A 14,808-nucleotide genomic window follows, 5' to 3' on the forward strand; every position below is an offset into this window, starting at 1 on the left:
CATACAATTTAAGCAGCCTAACGTGCTTAAAGATGAACGACTGAATAAAAACATCAGAGGTTTTTACAGGATTTGTCGAAATGATTTTGGGCGAGCTCGACTTCCATGACTTCATGTAAGCGACACTGGTCCGGTTGTTCCAGTGCAAATATCAAGAAGGAGACCTCAGACACCAAACATGGCTTGACTAGATGTTCTTTTGTCCAAAAAGTGGAACATTGCGTCAATTTAATTTGTTATTTCACCAAATGAATCACTGTAACATATTGTCAGGACTTTTTTCACTGCAGATGGCTGCTTAGATTGGAATGGAATGGATTGGATTGGAATGGAATGGATGTAGACGTCCCTTTGGATGAAAGTGTCCACCAGTTGAATGAATGTAATCTAAATGTAGACATACACGTCAACCACATAACAACCCGGCATCAGATACGCACTCTTTTTCCGCCTGGTTTCATTCATCATTCTCATCCGTATCTCATAAGAGACTCTTTTTTTTTTCCCGTGCAGACCTTCCTCCAGCTGTTCAGCAGTGCACGAGACGAGGCTTTGACTCAAAATGGCGCAGAGAACAGCTCCTCCTCGTTTTAAACTGTCCGAAACACATTTTATACGACCTCATATTTCACAGCACCGAGGCCATTTTCTTGCGGAGATACACTCCAGATAAGAATTATAATCTATGTGTGATGGATGGGCCGAGCTCGTGCCTCTGACTCCGGCATGTACACACGTCATGGCGGAACGAAAGAAAATGGGAGAGCATGTGTGTTTGGTTAACGTGGACGTGTCGAGCGGCTGGCGTGTGTGTGTCTATATGCTTATTCAAATGAAGCACTTATCTGCACTTCAGTGTCCCCACTTGAGCAGAACATGAGATTCTGTCAATAGCCGTCACTCCATCCACTGACCTGTGTGTGTGTGTGTGTGTGTGTGTGTGTGTGTGTGTGTGTGTGTGTGAAGAATAACGGCAAGCGCAATCACAAGCTGTGGCAGGTATTTAATATCAGGATTAAAACACTTGGCGATGTGCTGTTCTAGGAAAATAATCAACAACCGTTTGGTGTGATGAAGCGGGGCTCCTGTTACAACCCTGAAGTTGATTATTTTCCAACAAGCACACATCCTGAAGTGTTTCCTCACTCTTATACGACAGTATTTTGCCAACGATTACAATTTATATTTTTGAAACGACACATCATACACACTTTTGATCCATTTCCTGGATTTCATGCTCTGGAACATTCACCAATCAAGATAGTTCCTCGTGAACAATGTTCCACGCAGCCACATGGCTGCCTCTGCAACAGGGTCAAAGGTCGATTTATGATATACTTCTGCGTAAAACCGATGTCGTAAGTCCAGCGCATCAATGCATTATTTATAAACCAAGCGAATTCAGAGTGAAAACATTTCCGAAGTGTTTTACGTAGCTCGTCTCTACTGAGCAGGATGAACGACTCGAAGCGAAAGTCCCACCGCGCTCTCAGGAATGAACGAGGCACAAAATACAGCCATAGTGTTTAATTCAACAGGATTAGATGCAGGATTAAACTGGCTGCTATCACGAAAAAGGAGCAGCCAGAAATGCGTCAGAGGAAATGCGATGTTCGTAATCGCTGCTGTTGGAGTCTGTGCGACCTTAGAGGCGCATGTCAGGTTACGGCGTAAGGGGCACGGCAAAACCATACCCTACAGATGCTGAAGGATAAATTGGCCCTAAGCCTTGAGCATGGATAGATCTTCCAACAATACACTGACTTGAAAAAGACATTATGAAAATGGTCAGAGGAAGTAAAATTAATGTTTCGCAATGCTGGGATTTGAAGTTGATTGAAAACTTGTGGTCTCGAATGAAATGCAATGTCCACATGTTTGGACTTCCTGCCTGAGAGCCGCTACACAGCTACAGGAAGACGCTTAGTGTTGCTCACCAAATCCAAACATTAACTGGATGAGTGCCAATACTTTTGAAGTAAATTTGACAAAAAGATATGCACTTAAGAAAAAGGGGTTTTATGTTGAATTTTTTTTTTTAAATAAAACAATATAATTCATTCATTCTGGAGATTATTATTTATTTTTTGTTGTTCATTGGTACGATGTTTGTTTGTTTGTTTTAGAAGGTGCCAAATCTTTTTTTTTTTCACAAGAACGTCACGGCATAAAATATCTCATCTCATTACCTCTAGCCGCTTTATCCTGTTCTACAGGGTCGCAGGCAAGCTGGAGCCTATCCCAGCTGACTACAGGCGAAAGGCGGGGTACACCCTGGACAAGTCGCCAGGTCATCACAGGGCTGACACATAGACAACCATTCACACTCACATTCACACCTACGGTCAATTTAGAGTCACCAGTTAACCTAACCTGCATGTCTTTGGACTGTGGGGGAAACCGGAGCACCCGGAGGAAACCCACGCGGACACGGGGAGAACATGCAAACTCCGCACAGAAAGGCCCTCGCCGGCCACGGGGCTCGAACCCGGACCTTCTTGCTGTGAGGCGACAGCGCTAACCACTACACCACCGTGCCGCCCCGGCATAAAATATTTGCTTCGTTATACTTTTCGTGTCCTCTTGTTTGTCTATTGCTATGATTATGTCTGTATTTTTACTTCTTTAATGATATCATTTTAGCGCTGTCGCCTCACAGCAAGAAGGTCCTGGGTTCGAGCCCCGGGGCCGGCGAGGGCCTTTCTGTGCGGAGTTTGCATGTTCTCCCCGTGTCCGCGTGGGTTTCCTCCGGGTGCTCCGGTTTCCCCCACAGTCCAAAGACATGCAGGTTAGGTTAACTGGTGACTCTAAATTGAGCGTAGGTGTGAATGTGAGTGTGAATGGTTGTCTGTGTCTATGTGTCAGCCCTGTGATGACCTGGCGACTTGTCCAGGGTGTACCCCGCCTTTCGCCCGTAGTCAGCTGGGATAGGCTCCAGCTCGCCTGCGACCCTGTAGAACAGGATAAAGCGGCTAGAGATAATGAGATGAGATGAGATGAGATAAGATAATTTCTCTCATTTGTTTATGTGCTTGATACATCAATAACAAGCATAAATTCAAATACAAACCAGTTAATGAATAATTATTTATTTAATGGTGTAAATAAATAATAATAATTATTATTATTATTTTTATTATTAAGAAGAAGAAGAAGAAGAAGAAGAAATAAACATATAAGTCGTCCAGGCGAGGAGACCACCAGTTTCCACAGCAACTGGAGGCGGAGTTTGAACTCTGGCTCGTTACGACAGAACGGAAATGCGGAACCAGGAAGTTGAGTAGTCCTGATTTGGGCGGGTTTTTTTAATATCCCTACCTGCATTCGGATAAATTCCGGCTTCTGGGCTTGTCCTAGCAGTGCTCTGATTGGACAATTCGTGCTGGCGATAAACTGTTAACGAATCATAGGACGAGAAGGGGAGGCTAGTACTAGCCAATCCCAGAGCAGAAGGCGGGACTTGAGGGAATATGGGTGGGGAAAGAAAACGCCTTGTGTTTTCGGGCTGTCTTGTGATCTGGCTGTAAGTTTTATTGTTGTGAGACAAGTAAAGACATTCCGTGGTGTGGAGAATACGAATTCTGCGGGAAGGGAAGGAAAAAAGGGAGATTAGATCGTGTCAAGTGTCTTCTCAGCCTGGAAATAATGCTGTAAAGGTAAAGAAAGGCGATGGGAGTGCTGTGTTGATGTTATATTGACAGGGAGGAGAGATCACAGGTTCCAGAGGAAAATCCAGATGTGCGAGATGTTATTAAGTGCTAAATACTATGAATAATGATTGATTCCTTTGCTTGCTTCTGTAGGCCATGCATGAAGGTGAAGGTGGAGATGAGATGAGATGCTTCTGATGCCATGGCCTCACTGGGCATTGAACTGAACCTGCTTCTGTGATTTCCACTGGTGCACTGGTGAAGTCTGGCTTCTCACTAACATCACTATTCTACATTATGATCCACCTCCTGACCAAGCCATGAACTCCTGATTGTTCAAGTATTCCACAGTATTTAGTCCTGAAAACGCCGTTAAACCTCCATCCATCACAATGTCACTGGCCGAGCAGGCGCAGAAATGGTTCCCGACACATGTCCAAGTGACGGTCCTTCAAGCCGCAGGACTCCAGGCGAAGGGCAAGAACGGCACCAACGACGCCTACACCATCATCCAGCTCGGGAAGGAGAAGTACTCCACGTCGGTTGCAGAGAAGACGCTGAGTCCCATGTGGAGAGAAGAGGCTTCGTTTGAGCTGCCAGGGCTGCTTTTGGAAGGCAACCCCGAGGTTTATGAGCTGGGTCTCATCGTGATGCACAGGTCTCTGGTCGGGATGGACAAATTTCTGGGCCAGAAAACCATCAACCTGAATGAGGTGTTTGACAAGAAGGAACGAAAGAAGATCAAGTAAGTGAAATTTATGTTCTGGGACAATCAACCTCGAACTGTAACTGTAAACGGATAAACGGTTGTTTTTTTTAAGAAAAAAAAAAGGTCGGTGCAGTGTAAAAGGAATAAAACACTTCAGGATGTGGTGTTATTGGAAAAACGATCAAGTTCAAGGTGGAAACAGTGACTGTACAGTCAGAAAGCACCGACCTAGTTGACTGGAAAAGAAAAGGAAGGCTGCTGGTGTGTCAAAACGAAGCTTTCTGTTGAGTCATAGGAACTCCCCACCCACTCCCTGACCTTTTCTAAAAGCATACGTCTCCTGATGATGATGATGATGATGATGGACCTAATTGTCGTCAAGCAATACCAATTAATTTTACTTCAATACTTCACAGAATTCCAGTTTTACCCAGCTTGGTCCACCATCAGCTATAAACACACAGGTTACGTCCTGTAAGACGCTCGCTTTGAATCAGTGTTCTCCCCGCATGTCACATCATGTCGGCCGCCTGCTTTGTTTTTGAGACAGTTCTGTTTCCTGTGTCAGTGAGATTGTGCATGATTTGTTAAAAAGCAGCACGATTGAGAGCGTCCCTTCTTTACTTCTTCAAGTTGACAGAAATGCCAGGTCGGGAGATTTCGGCCTTTATTTGGGTCACGGCGACAATCGGAAATTGTGGTTAAAGCAGAATAGTCAGAGTGGAGAAAAAGGGTTTGGCATGTCGAACACGATCAGAGCAAAACAACGGGTTAGGCCGTGGCCTGAGGAAGAAAGCATTAAGTTGTAGAGAAAACTCAAAAATGTATACACTATATAATGGCGACCTTCGATCCTGGGGGCGGAGCTTCATGAACATGGGCGGGAATCGTTGAAATGTCAAAACCCATCTTAGCCTTGGGTTACCGTTTGAATCGTTCGGAAGAATCGTCGGTTCAGCTGCTTCGAATCGGTTTGCAATGGTTCCTTTTTAAAAGCGAAAAAACAAACAAGAAAAATGTCTCAAAAGATGATCACGACAATATCGCCACTTTTAATCATAGTTGGAAATATTTCATTATACACTCACCGGCGGGCGGCACGGTGGTGTAGTGGTTAGCGCTGTCGCCTCACAACAAGAAGGTCCTGGGTTTGAGCCCCGTGGCCGGCGAGGGCCTTTCTGTGTGGAGTTTGCATGTTCTCCCCGTGTCCGCGTGGGTTTCCTCCGGGTACTCCGGTTTCCCCCACAGTCCAAAGACATGCAGGTTAGGTTAACTGGTGACTCTAAATTGAGCGTAGGTGTGAATGTGAGTGTGAATGGTTGTCTGTGTCTATGTGTCAGCCCTGTGATGACCTGGCGACTTGTCCAGGGTGTACCCCGCCTTTCGCCCGTAGTCAGCTGGGATAGGCTCCAGCTTGCCTGCGACCCTGTAAAACAGGATAAAGCGGCTAGAGATAATGAGATGAGATGAGATGATGTTTGAAAGTGTTTGTGAGCATCAACCGAAGCTCTTGATGTGCATCTGCGTGATCTGATGCATCGTGCCGCTGTGAAGGAATCAGCCGATTAGAGAACGGCATCAAACAGAGCAGCGGGTGGATGGATGGGTGTTCTTAATAAACTGGCCGGTGAGTGTATATCGCAACAGCGTCCTGTTCGTCAGAAAGCGATGTCGGTAATGTGGTGTTGCTAAACCTTGCTGTGGAAGTCTTAGGGCTCGTGGTTGCACACTGTGGACTAAAAAGGCATGGTGTGATGATTTTGCAACACAATGGTGTGAATTACAGTACCATACATTTCCCCAAAATGGAGAACGTCATGCTTTCACATCAGCCTGCACGAGCTGTTCTCGGCTCACACCGATGTGACCGAGTATAGTTTGTCTCCGTATTGCAGTCATGACGTCACAATACGAATTAGCAAGCAGCGTATCGTACAGAGCTCTCCGTGCTCATCATGATAGTGCTGTTCAATTCTCCGTTCGGATTGTGAAATAATTTTCAACAGCAGCAGCTCTGATCATAGTTCAGGGTTTGATACACTTTTATGTAAATTTTGGAAAGGAGGCATGTACTTGATCTTTACAGAAAGGAGTCTCCAGTGTCAGCTGGAAGTTTTCGAACAGTCCTTCTGAACAACAAGCCGCACGAGGCTGGTGAGGGGAACGCCTGCTGATAGCTGTTATAACACAAGTTCGAACTTGTTTTGCGGACATTCCACGACGTTAAACGTAGCCGTAAACGGACAAAACATACAACCACGATTCCAAAAGAAGTCGGGACGCTGCGCGAAACGTCATTAAAAAAACAGAATGTGATGATTTTGCAAATCCTTTTCGATCTATACTCAATTGAAGACGAGATATTTAACGCTCAAATGGATCTTGTTCATTATCCCTCCAGCATATAATGCAGGGGGATATAGCTATCGCTCTGTCCGTCCGTCCGTCTGTATCTCATCTCATTATCTCTAGCCGCTTTATCCTGTTCTACAGGGTCGCAGGCAAGCTGGAGCCTATCCCAGCTGACTACGGGCGAAAGGCGGGGTTCACCCTGGACAAGTCGCCAGGTCATCACAGGGCTGACACATAGACACAGACAACCATTCACACTCACATTCACACCTACGCTCAATTTAGAGTCACCAGTTAACCTAACCTGCATGTCTTTGGACTGTGGGGGAAACCGGAGCACCCGGAGGAAACCCACGCGGACACGGGGAGAACATGCAAACTCCGCACAGAAAGGCCCTCGCCGGCCACGGGGCTCGAACCCGGACCTTCTTGCTGTGAGGCGACGGCGCTAACCACTACACCACCGTGCCGCCCCCGTCCGTCTGTAAGCATTTTAATTTCTACAGCAAAACTCAAAAGCTATTAGGATTTTTTCTTCCTTCCCACGAAATCTGACAGTTATGTGAAGTGACTAGAGTAGTTGTGCCTTTTGACATTTTGGGATTTCTGTGATTTTTAATTTTTTTCGTGTTTCCATGGTAACCAATTCAACTTAGGAAAATTTGGAGTGGGGTTTCGTGTGTGTGTGTGGGGGGGGGCTGGTTCTGTCTGTCATCTCCTGATGACTCGTTTGTTTTATTTATTTGTGTGTGTGTGTGTGTGTGTGTGTGAATACATCCCATCTTTCTCAGTGTTTTATTGCCCGTGTTCCAATTTTTTTGGAACACGTCGCGTCAAATTCAGATCGAGTGAGCGTGTTGTCTTGTCTGTGTATCCTATTGTAGTCACTTGAATACAAGTCGAAAAGGATTTGCAAATCGTTGTTTTTATTTACGTTTATTTTCCGAGTTAAAAAAAAAATTGTTGGCAAATTACGTATGGAATCAATTTTGTGCCAAAATGTTCATACAATACTTTTGAAATATCAAACAAAAATGATAAATCAAAATACAAAAAAAAAGTCAATTTTTTTAGACTGGCAAACAAATTATTCGTGTAATCGTGCAAAATATCAGTCTATTACTCTTCAGAAACCTTTTATTTTTGTTCCGCGTCTCTCGGTTTTGTTTGACGTAATTTATTTTGGTTGCGATTCCAGCTTTCCCGTTTGCGCTGCCTGACTTTTTGCTTGCAGTTTTGGCACAAACTTCACGTGTGGGTGGGCTGTCCAGGAATGCATTCCCATTGGGTAACTTGTGTTTGACTGACAGCTACGCTCAGCCATTCCCTACTCGGATTCTGGCGGACTGTTTGACGAGTGACCGATCCATTGACGGTAAACAAGGATCGAGTGGACTTCAGTGGTGACTATGATATTGAATTAATTCAACAAAGTGTAAGTGCGGGACGAATGTGTTGTATGTGTTGCAGTAGTACACATTATGCAGGTGTGTTTAACGTTAGCAAGACAGCTATTATATTGGGTAGTGGAGCTAAGGCTAACATTTGACTTGCCACGAAACACCTGCATAATGTGCACTACTGCAACACATTCGTCCCGCACTTACACTTTGTTGAATTAATTCAATATCATAGTCGCCACTGAAGTCCACTCGATCCTTGTTTACCGTCAATGGATCGGTCACTCGTCAAACAGTCCGCCAGAATCCGAGTAGGGAATGGCTGAGCGTAGCTGTCAGTCAAACACAAGTTAGCCAATGGGAATGCATTCCTGGACAGCCCACCCACACGTGAAGTTTGTGCCAAAACTGCAAGCAAAAAGTCAGGGAGCGCAAACGAGAAAGCTGGAATCGCAACCAAAATAAATTACGTCAAACAAAACTGAGAAAGACGCGGAACAAAAATAAAAGGTTTCTGAAGAGTAATAGACTGATATTTTGCAAGATCACATGAATAATTTGTTTGCCAGTCTAAAAAAATTGACTTTTTTTGTATTTTGATTTATCGTTTTTGTTTGATATTTCAAAAGTATTGTAGTATTGTATGAACATTTTGGCACAAAATTGATTCAATAATTACGGTGGTGTCGGTGGAATAAAACGCATGCAGTTTTGGGGAAAAATAACCAGCTTCTGAGATCGTAACAGTGATCCAGCTGATGAATTTCCTACAACATCCCCAAAACGCACATCTCAAGATCCAGATTTGGTATCGTGGTTAAAAAAAAACAAAAAGAATCCCAGTCAGAAGTGTGTCAGCTGGCCAGTCAGTGTGGAAAGTGTGAAGCGGAGGAAAGACAGCGTGACACGCCTGCTCGGAGCTGGATTTGTAAGCAGATGAGCAAGTTTGGTGAGGATAATTATAAAAACAATTCAAATTTGTTGCCGGTTTATCAGGCCTCACTGAATAGCAGGTGGATTATCCTCAGAGGGCCTGTGTTTAAAAACAGCCCCAGTCGAGCGTTCGCGCATCTGCGTGTCTGACTTCCTGTTCACTCGGCCGAGGCCATTGGTGAGCAGCGTCGCTTCTATTAATAACCTTCGTCTTAAATGCTCTCGAGCTGTTAAGTCTAGTGGGTGCCAAAATTTTTGGCCCTGGTTTGCCACTGTCCTATTTCGATGAGAAAATGACCAAGCGTGTAGTTCAGCTTCTCAAATCGTTTAAACCACTGAGTTCTCAGCTGTTGATTTTCACGATTCTGATTGGTCAGGATGTGTTTGTTATTTTCCTTTAACATGATTTATTCCATCACTTTTATATGAACTGTTGCGTTCAGACACAACACCACGACACTGTAAGTGATTCAGCACATCCTGTTAACGTCGTGGAGCGTAAACAAGTTCAGAGCAGATCCAATCAGTCGCCCTTTCACTTCTTCTTTCTTTCTCAGCTTGTGATGTTTCCAAGAAAACAGAAAGCATAACGCACTCTGTCGCGAAGTCTTTCCCAGGCCCGGACACCGGAGACTTTTTCTTCAGGCTGGACGATATGGCGTATCGATGTCGTAGTTAATTTCCATCCTGAGATATCACACACATCGTGCAATGTTGTAGTCGAGTCACTAAAACTCGAGTCCGAGTCATTAAAAAAAAATTCCGAGTCCAACACTCCGACCGCACCATTTGACGGTGGCTGTTTTAGCGCCGTTACCATCAGTTTGTTCCTGAACAGGTGAATGTGCTTCTCTTTATCAGGGAGCGTGAAGTATTCTGTCAGAGATGGTTGGGAGACGGATGGAAGTGCAGAAGGTGCGGGGGTTTTTTTTAATACAAGTGAAGACGGTAAACAATCCAGAACGACAGGCAAAATCGTAAAACAGCGAAACAGGCGATAGGTCCAGCGAGGCACAAACAGGTTATCGTAGACTCGGCAGAATGAAAGACGAGAAACAGGAAATCAGGGATCAGGAAACCTAACAAGGAAATAAGGTTCAGTAATGTATCAGCAACTCAATACTTCGTAAAGTAAGCGTGTTTTCACAGTTTTTATACAGGCGCGCTGATTGCTCCTTAATCCTGTGTAGGTGCGAGAGTCCGCTTGGCGCACGCGCGCTGTCCGGAGCGCGTCCGAGAGTCTGATCTGATGCACGCACCAAGGTGTGATACTCTTGCACAAAAATTAATGTAGAGATAAATATCTAATCTCATCTCATCTCATTATCTCTAGCCGCTTTATCCTTCTACAGGGTCGCAGGCAAGCTGGAGCCCATCCCAGCTGACTACGGGCGAAAGGCGGGGTACACCCTGGACAAGTCGCCAGGTCATCACAGGGCTGACACATAGACACAGACAACCATTCACACTCACATACACACCTACGGTCAATTTAGAGTCACCAGTTAACCTAACCTGCATGTCTTTGGACTGTGGAGGAAACCCACACGGACACGGAGAGAACATGCAAACTCCACACAGAAAGGCCCTCGCCGGATACGGGGCTCGAACCCAGACCTTCTTGCTGTGAGGCGACAGCGCTAACCACTACACCACCGTGCCGCCCAGAGATAAATATCTTCTGCCAAATTATTATGGCATGTTACAAGAAATAAAGAAAAAATCCGAGTCCTCGGTTCCAGTTGACGAGTCCGAATGCAGTTAATGCACGAGTCCGAGTCATCAGTGCTCGAGCCCGAGTCCTTAAAATTAGGGCACGAGTCGGGCACAAGCACTACAAGCCTGGCACAGTGGTATCTTTTTGTTTAATGGAGCTGTTGTCTTGGGTTTAGGGGAAATATCTTCACTGAAATAGACTCTCGCGCACACACACGCACGCAGTGCAGAGGGAACTGGGAGCTTTTTTCTTTCCACTCGTAAGATAAAGCCTGCTCTATTCAGAAAGCAGAATGAGACAGCGAGCAAACAAATGTGCATGAAGGGATGAAGTTCTCGGACGAAGGCAGCTCTGATAATTCAGTTCACCAGATTCATGACGTCGGACAGGAGTGTCACTCCAACCGAGGAACATATTTACAAGCATCTGTCTCGTAGCGAAACGATTTCTTTACACGGGTGATTAACAGTTGTGCGTGTTTTTTTTTTTTTTTTTTTAAACAGCTTCCCAAAAAACTTTTTTCCAGAGTTAAATTTATCCAAGTAAGCAAGCATGAATAACATGGAAAGAATTGCATATTGAGCTTAAATTTCAGAGCATGTGGGATGTACGGGTTTGAAACTATTGGCACCCAGTCATCACAGTTTGATTTCCAGAGAACAGAAGTCATGGAGCACTTTTAGAAGACGCAACCGTCCCAGACTTTTCTTTTTGGTCGTCCTGTTTACGCTTCAAGTCATTTTGAACGAGCCGCTGTTTGCTTTTTCTTCACGGTTATGTTATGTTACGTTATGGATGGCATGTTTCACGTGTGCAGGAAGACAGTTTCTGGATCCTGAGAGCAATTTTACAAATTGGGGTTTTCGAATTATTATTATTATTATTATTATTATTATTATTATTGGACGCCGAACAGCTTTGCGTCCCATTTTGTATGAAAAGCAAACACTGTTTGGGTGATTGATTTGATTTTTTTTTTTTCGTGTGTGTGTTGGAGGTGAAAATTTGGACCACGCACTTGAATTTTCTTGAAGGGTGCCAATAATTTTACAGCTGACCGTTTCCAGGCAGCCTTGCAGCTCTTTATTGAATTTCTAAGCACCTAGGTTTGTTTATTTATTTATTTAAGAGATTTTAAACTCCGAAGGCAATAATGAATGAATCGTTTTGTCAAGGTGGATCAAAGTTTCAGCAGGAAACGGAAGTGAAATATTAAATATCGACTTCCCTGGTCTGATCACAGGGTTACTCTGACACGCAGACACCAAAGAGTCCGTTTTGACATCGGATCTAACTATCACACACCTGTGCTCGCTTGAGCGAGTGAGTTTTCCCAGCAGGCCGTGCGGCGTGGGAGGATTGTGGACCCGAGCTCGGCGAGGTTTATCTCGTCCTTGACGCCCACACTTGGAGAAAAGGATGGCCTCGCCTCATTTTAAAGTCAAACAAAAACATTGCAGCGTTTATTATCTCTCGCGAGTTTGATATTTAAATACCCGAGTTTTAAAAATAAAGAAATTTAAGATTCTGCAAATTTTATTATGGTTTAATCTGAAGGCTGACTTGTGACCCAGGTCATCGTGAACTCCAGGTCTGTTTTTAGCGATTACCGGATATTACTGACCTTGCGATGCAACATCGAGGCGACGAAGTGCAATTTACGGAGCGTGGTTTTAAAAGGAATCGGCTTCTGCCATGCTAAACCGTCACAGGCATGTCAAACCCAGGCTCGTGTGTGTCGGGGCTTGCTTTGCATGCAGTCAGGTTAATCAGGTTTTGTGATTGATGCCTGGAAAAAAAAAAATCACATGGCTCCTTCAGACTGTCTCACAATAGCCCTACTATGTACTCCCGTCAAATTTGTGAACTCAAATGGCTAAAACTCTGTTCCTCTTTCAGATTGCAATCATTTTTGGTGAGATTTTATTTTTAAAAGATTGCTGCACCATGTCGAAGCTTTGAGAAAATTGTGAGGAATATCATTAAATCCATTTCATAGGGGGAAAAAAAAAATTAAAGGTCGTCCCAGTGTCCATATGTTACAGATCAAAAAAAAAATTTCAACCTAGGTGATTTTTTTTTTTTTTTTTTTTTGACCTGGGTTATAATTTTTAACCGAGTTCATCATTTCCAATCTAGGTGCAATTTTGGATTTTTATTTTGGGGACTCGTTAATAAAACAGGGGCTAGGATTGTTTTAGGGGCTTCTGAAAAGAACAATAGATCTATTTTCCATCACTTCTTTTGTCTCTCTTTCTTCCATCCACTTCCTGTCTGTCTGCACCTACCTAGTATTTCCTCTTGTCTGTCTGTCTACCTAATTAGCATTTAAAAAATATATCTTTTTTTTTTTTTTTTTTTTCATGCTTAACCAGGATTCAAACTTGGAACCTTCTGATTCTTTACCCAACACCTTCACCACTAGACCAGCAAGGGATCAGGACAGCCTTTTTCATACGCACTATCAATTATTTTATATGTGCGACAAGATCGAGATATAAACAAACCGTAACATTTTGGAACGCTGATGCCTCTTGATCATGTGCAGGTGAGAGTCCGCTCGGTGCGCGCACGCAGTCCGGAGCACGCCCAAGAGTCCTTCAGGTGCGCACGCGCCAAAACGCACAGGACTGACCCCCAGATAATAGTTGGGGCCACAAAAAAGGCTATCTGGCAAGTGCAAGTATAGATTTTTATAGATCTTCCCGCCCACAAGCGGCCCCAGCCGAACGCGCCCAAAGTTGACACTCGCTGATTCCCATCGTTCATTTTAATTTTGCAACGGCGGCCCCCGACATGCGCGAGGAAGGAGCTTTTGTTGAATATTTCTTGGATTTTACATGAATACTAGGTAGGAACCCATCGTTTTGACCACACTCGCCGAGAAAGGCAAGGCTGGGGCAATCTTTACTCACCATTAGATTTCACAACTCGCATTTGGCGAGTGGTGGGCGGTTAAACTACACGCTACAAAAATGTGTTTTGCTTTGGTCAAACTCCACTGAGAATTCCTCCTTTTTTCCGAACAAACAAATACCTGAAATATAAAATAATTGATAGCGCGTATGAAAAAGGTTTTGGACGAAATGACCTGTATCCACCAGCAACAACTACAACCCCGATTCCAAAAAAGTTGGGACAAAGTACAAATTGTAAATAAAAACGGAATGCAATGATGTGGAAGTTTCAAAATTCCATATTTTATTCAGAATAGAACATAGATGACATATCAAATGTTTAAACTGAGAAAATGTATCATTTAAAGAGAAAAATTAGGTGATTTTAAATTTCATAACAACACCACATCTCAAAAAAGTTGGGAAAAGGCCATGTTTCCCACTGTGAGACATCCCCTTTTCTCTTTACAACAGTCTGTAAACGTCTGGGGACTGAGGAGACAAGTTGCTCAAGTTTAGGGATAGGAATGTTAACCCATTCTTGTCTAATGTAGGATTCTAGTTGCTCAACTGTCTTAGGTCTTTTTTTGTCGTATCTTCCGTTTTATGATGCGCCAAATGTTTTCTATGGGTGAAAGATCTGGACTGCAGGCTGGCCAGTTCAGTACCCGGACCCTTCTTCTACACAGCCATGATGCTGTAATTGATGCAGTATGTGGTTTGGCATTGTCATGTTGGAAAATGCAAGGTCTTCCCTGAAAGAGACGTCGTCTGGATGGGAGCATATGTTGCTGTAGAACCTGGATATACCTTTCAGCATTGATGGTGTCTTTCCAGATGTGTAAGCTGCCCATGCCACACACACTAATGCAACCCCATACCATCAGAGATGCAGGCTTCTGAACTGAGCGCTGATAACAACTTGGGTCGTCCTTCTCCTTTTTAGTCCGAATGACACGGCGTCCCTGATTTCCATAAAGAACTTCAAATTTTGATTCGTCTGACCACAGAACAGTTTTCCACCTTGCCACAGTCCATTTTAAATGAGCCTTGGCCCAGAGAAGACGTCTGCACTTCTGGATTATGTTTAGATACGGCTTCTTCTTTGAACTATAGAGTTTTAGCTGGCAACGGCGGATGGCACGGTGAA

The 14,808-nt window shown here is 44.1% G+C and overlaps 1 protein-coding gene across 1 annotated transcript in view; it reads left to right on the top strand.

Moving 5' to 3' along the window:
- The first annotated feature begins 3,458 nt into the window (after positions 1-3,458).
- The window catches only part of LOC132889097 (rab11 family-interacting protein 2), a 38,102-nt gene continuing 26,752 nt past the window's right edge, over positions 3,459-14,808 (top strand). Inside the window, exons 1-2 of the mRNA XM_060925263.1 lie at positions 3,459-3,656; positions 3,804-4,395. Of these exons, the coding sequence (XP_060781246.1) occupies positions 4,043-4,395 (353 nt within the window). The 5' untranslated portion in view covers positions 3,459-3,656; positions 3,804-4,042. The remainder of the gene's footprint in view (positions 3,657-3,803; positions 4,396-14,808) is intronic.

Source organism: Neoarius graeffei, chromosome 7, assembly GCF_027579695.1.
Source record: "Neoarius graeffei isolate fNeoGra1 chromosome 7, fNeoGra1.pri, whole genome shotgun sequence".
NCBI lineage: Eukaryota > Metazoa > Chordata > Actinopteri > Siluriformes > Ariidae > Neoarius > Neoarius graeffei.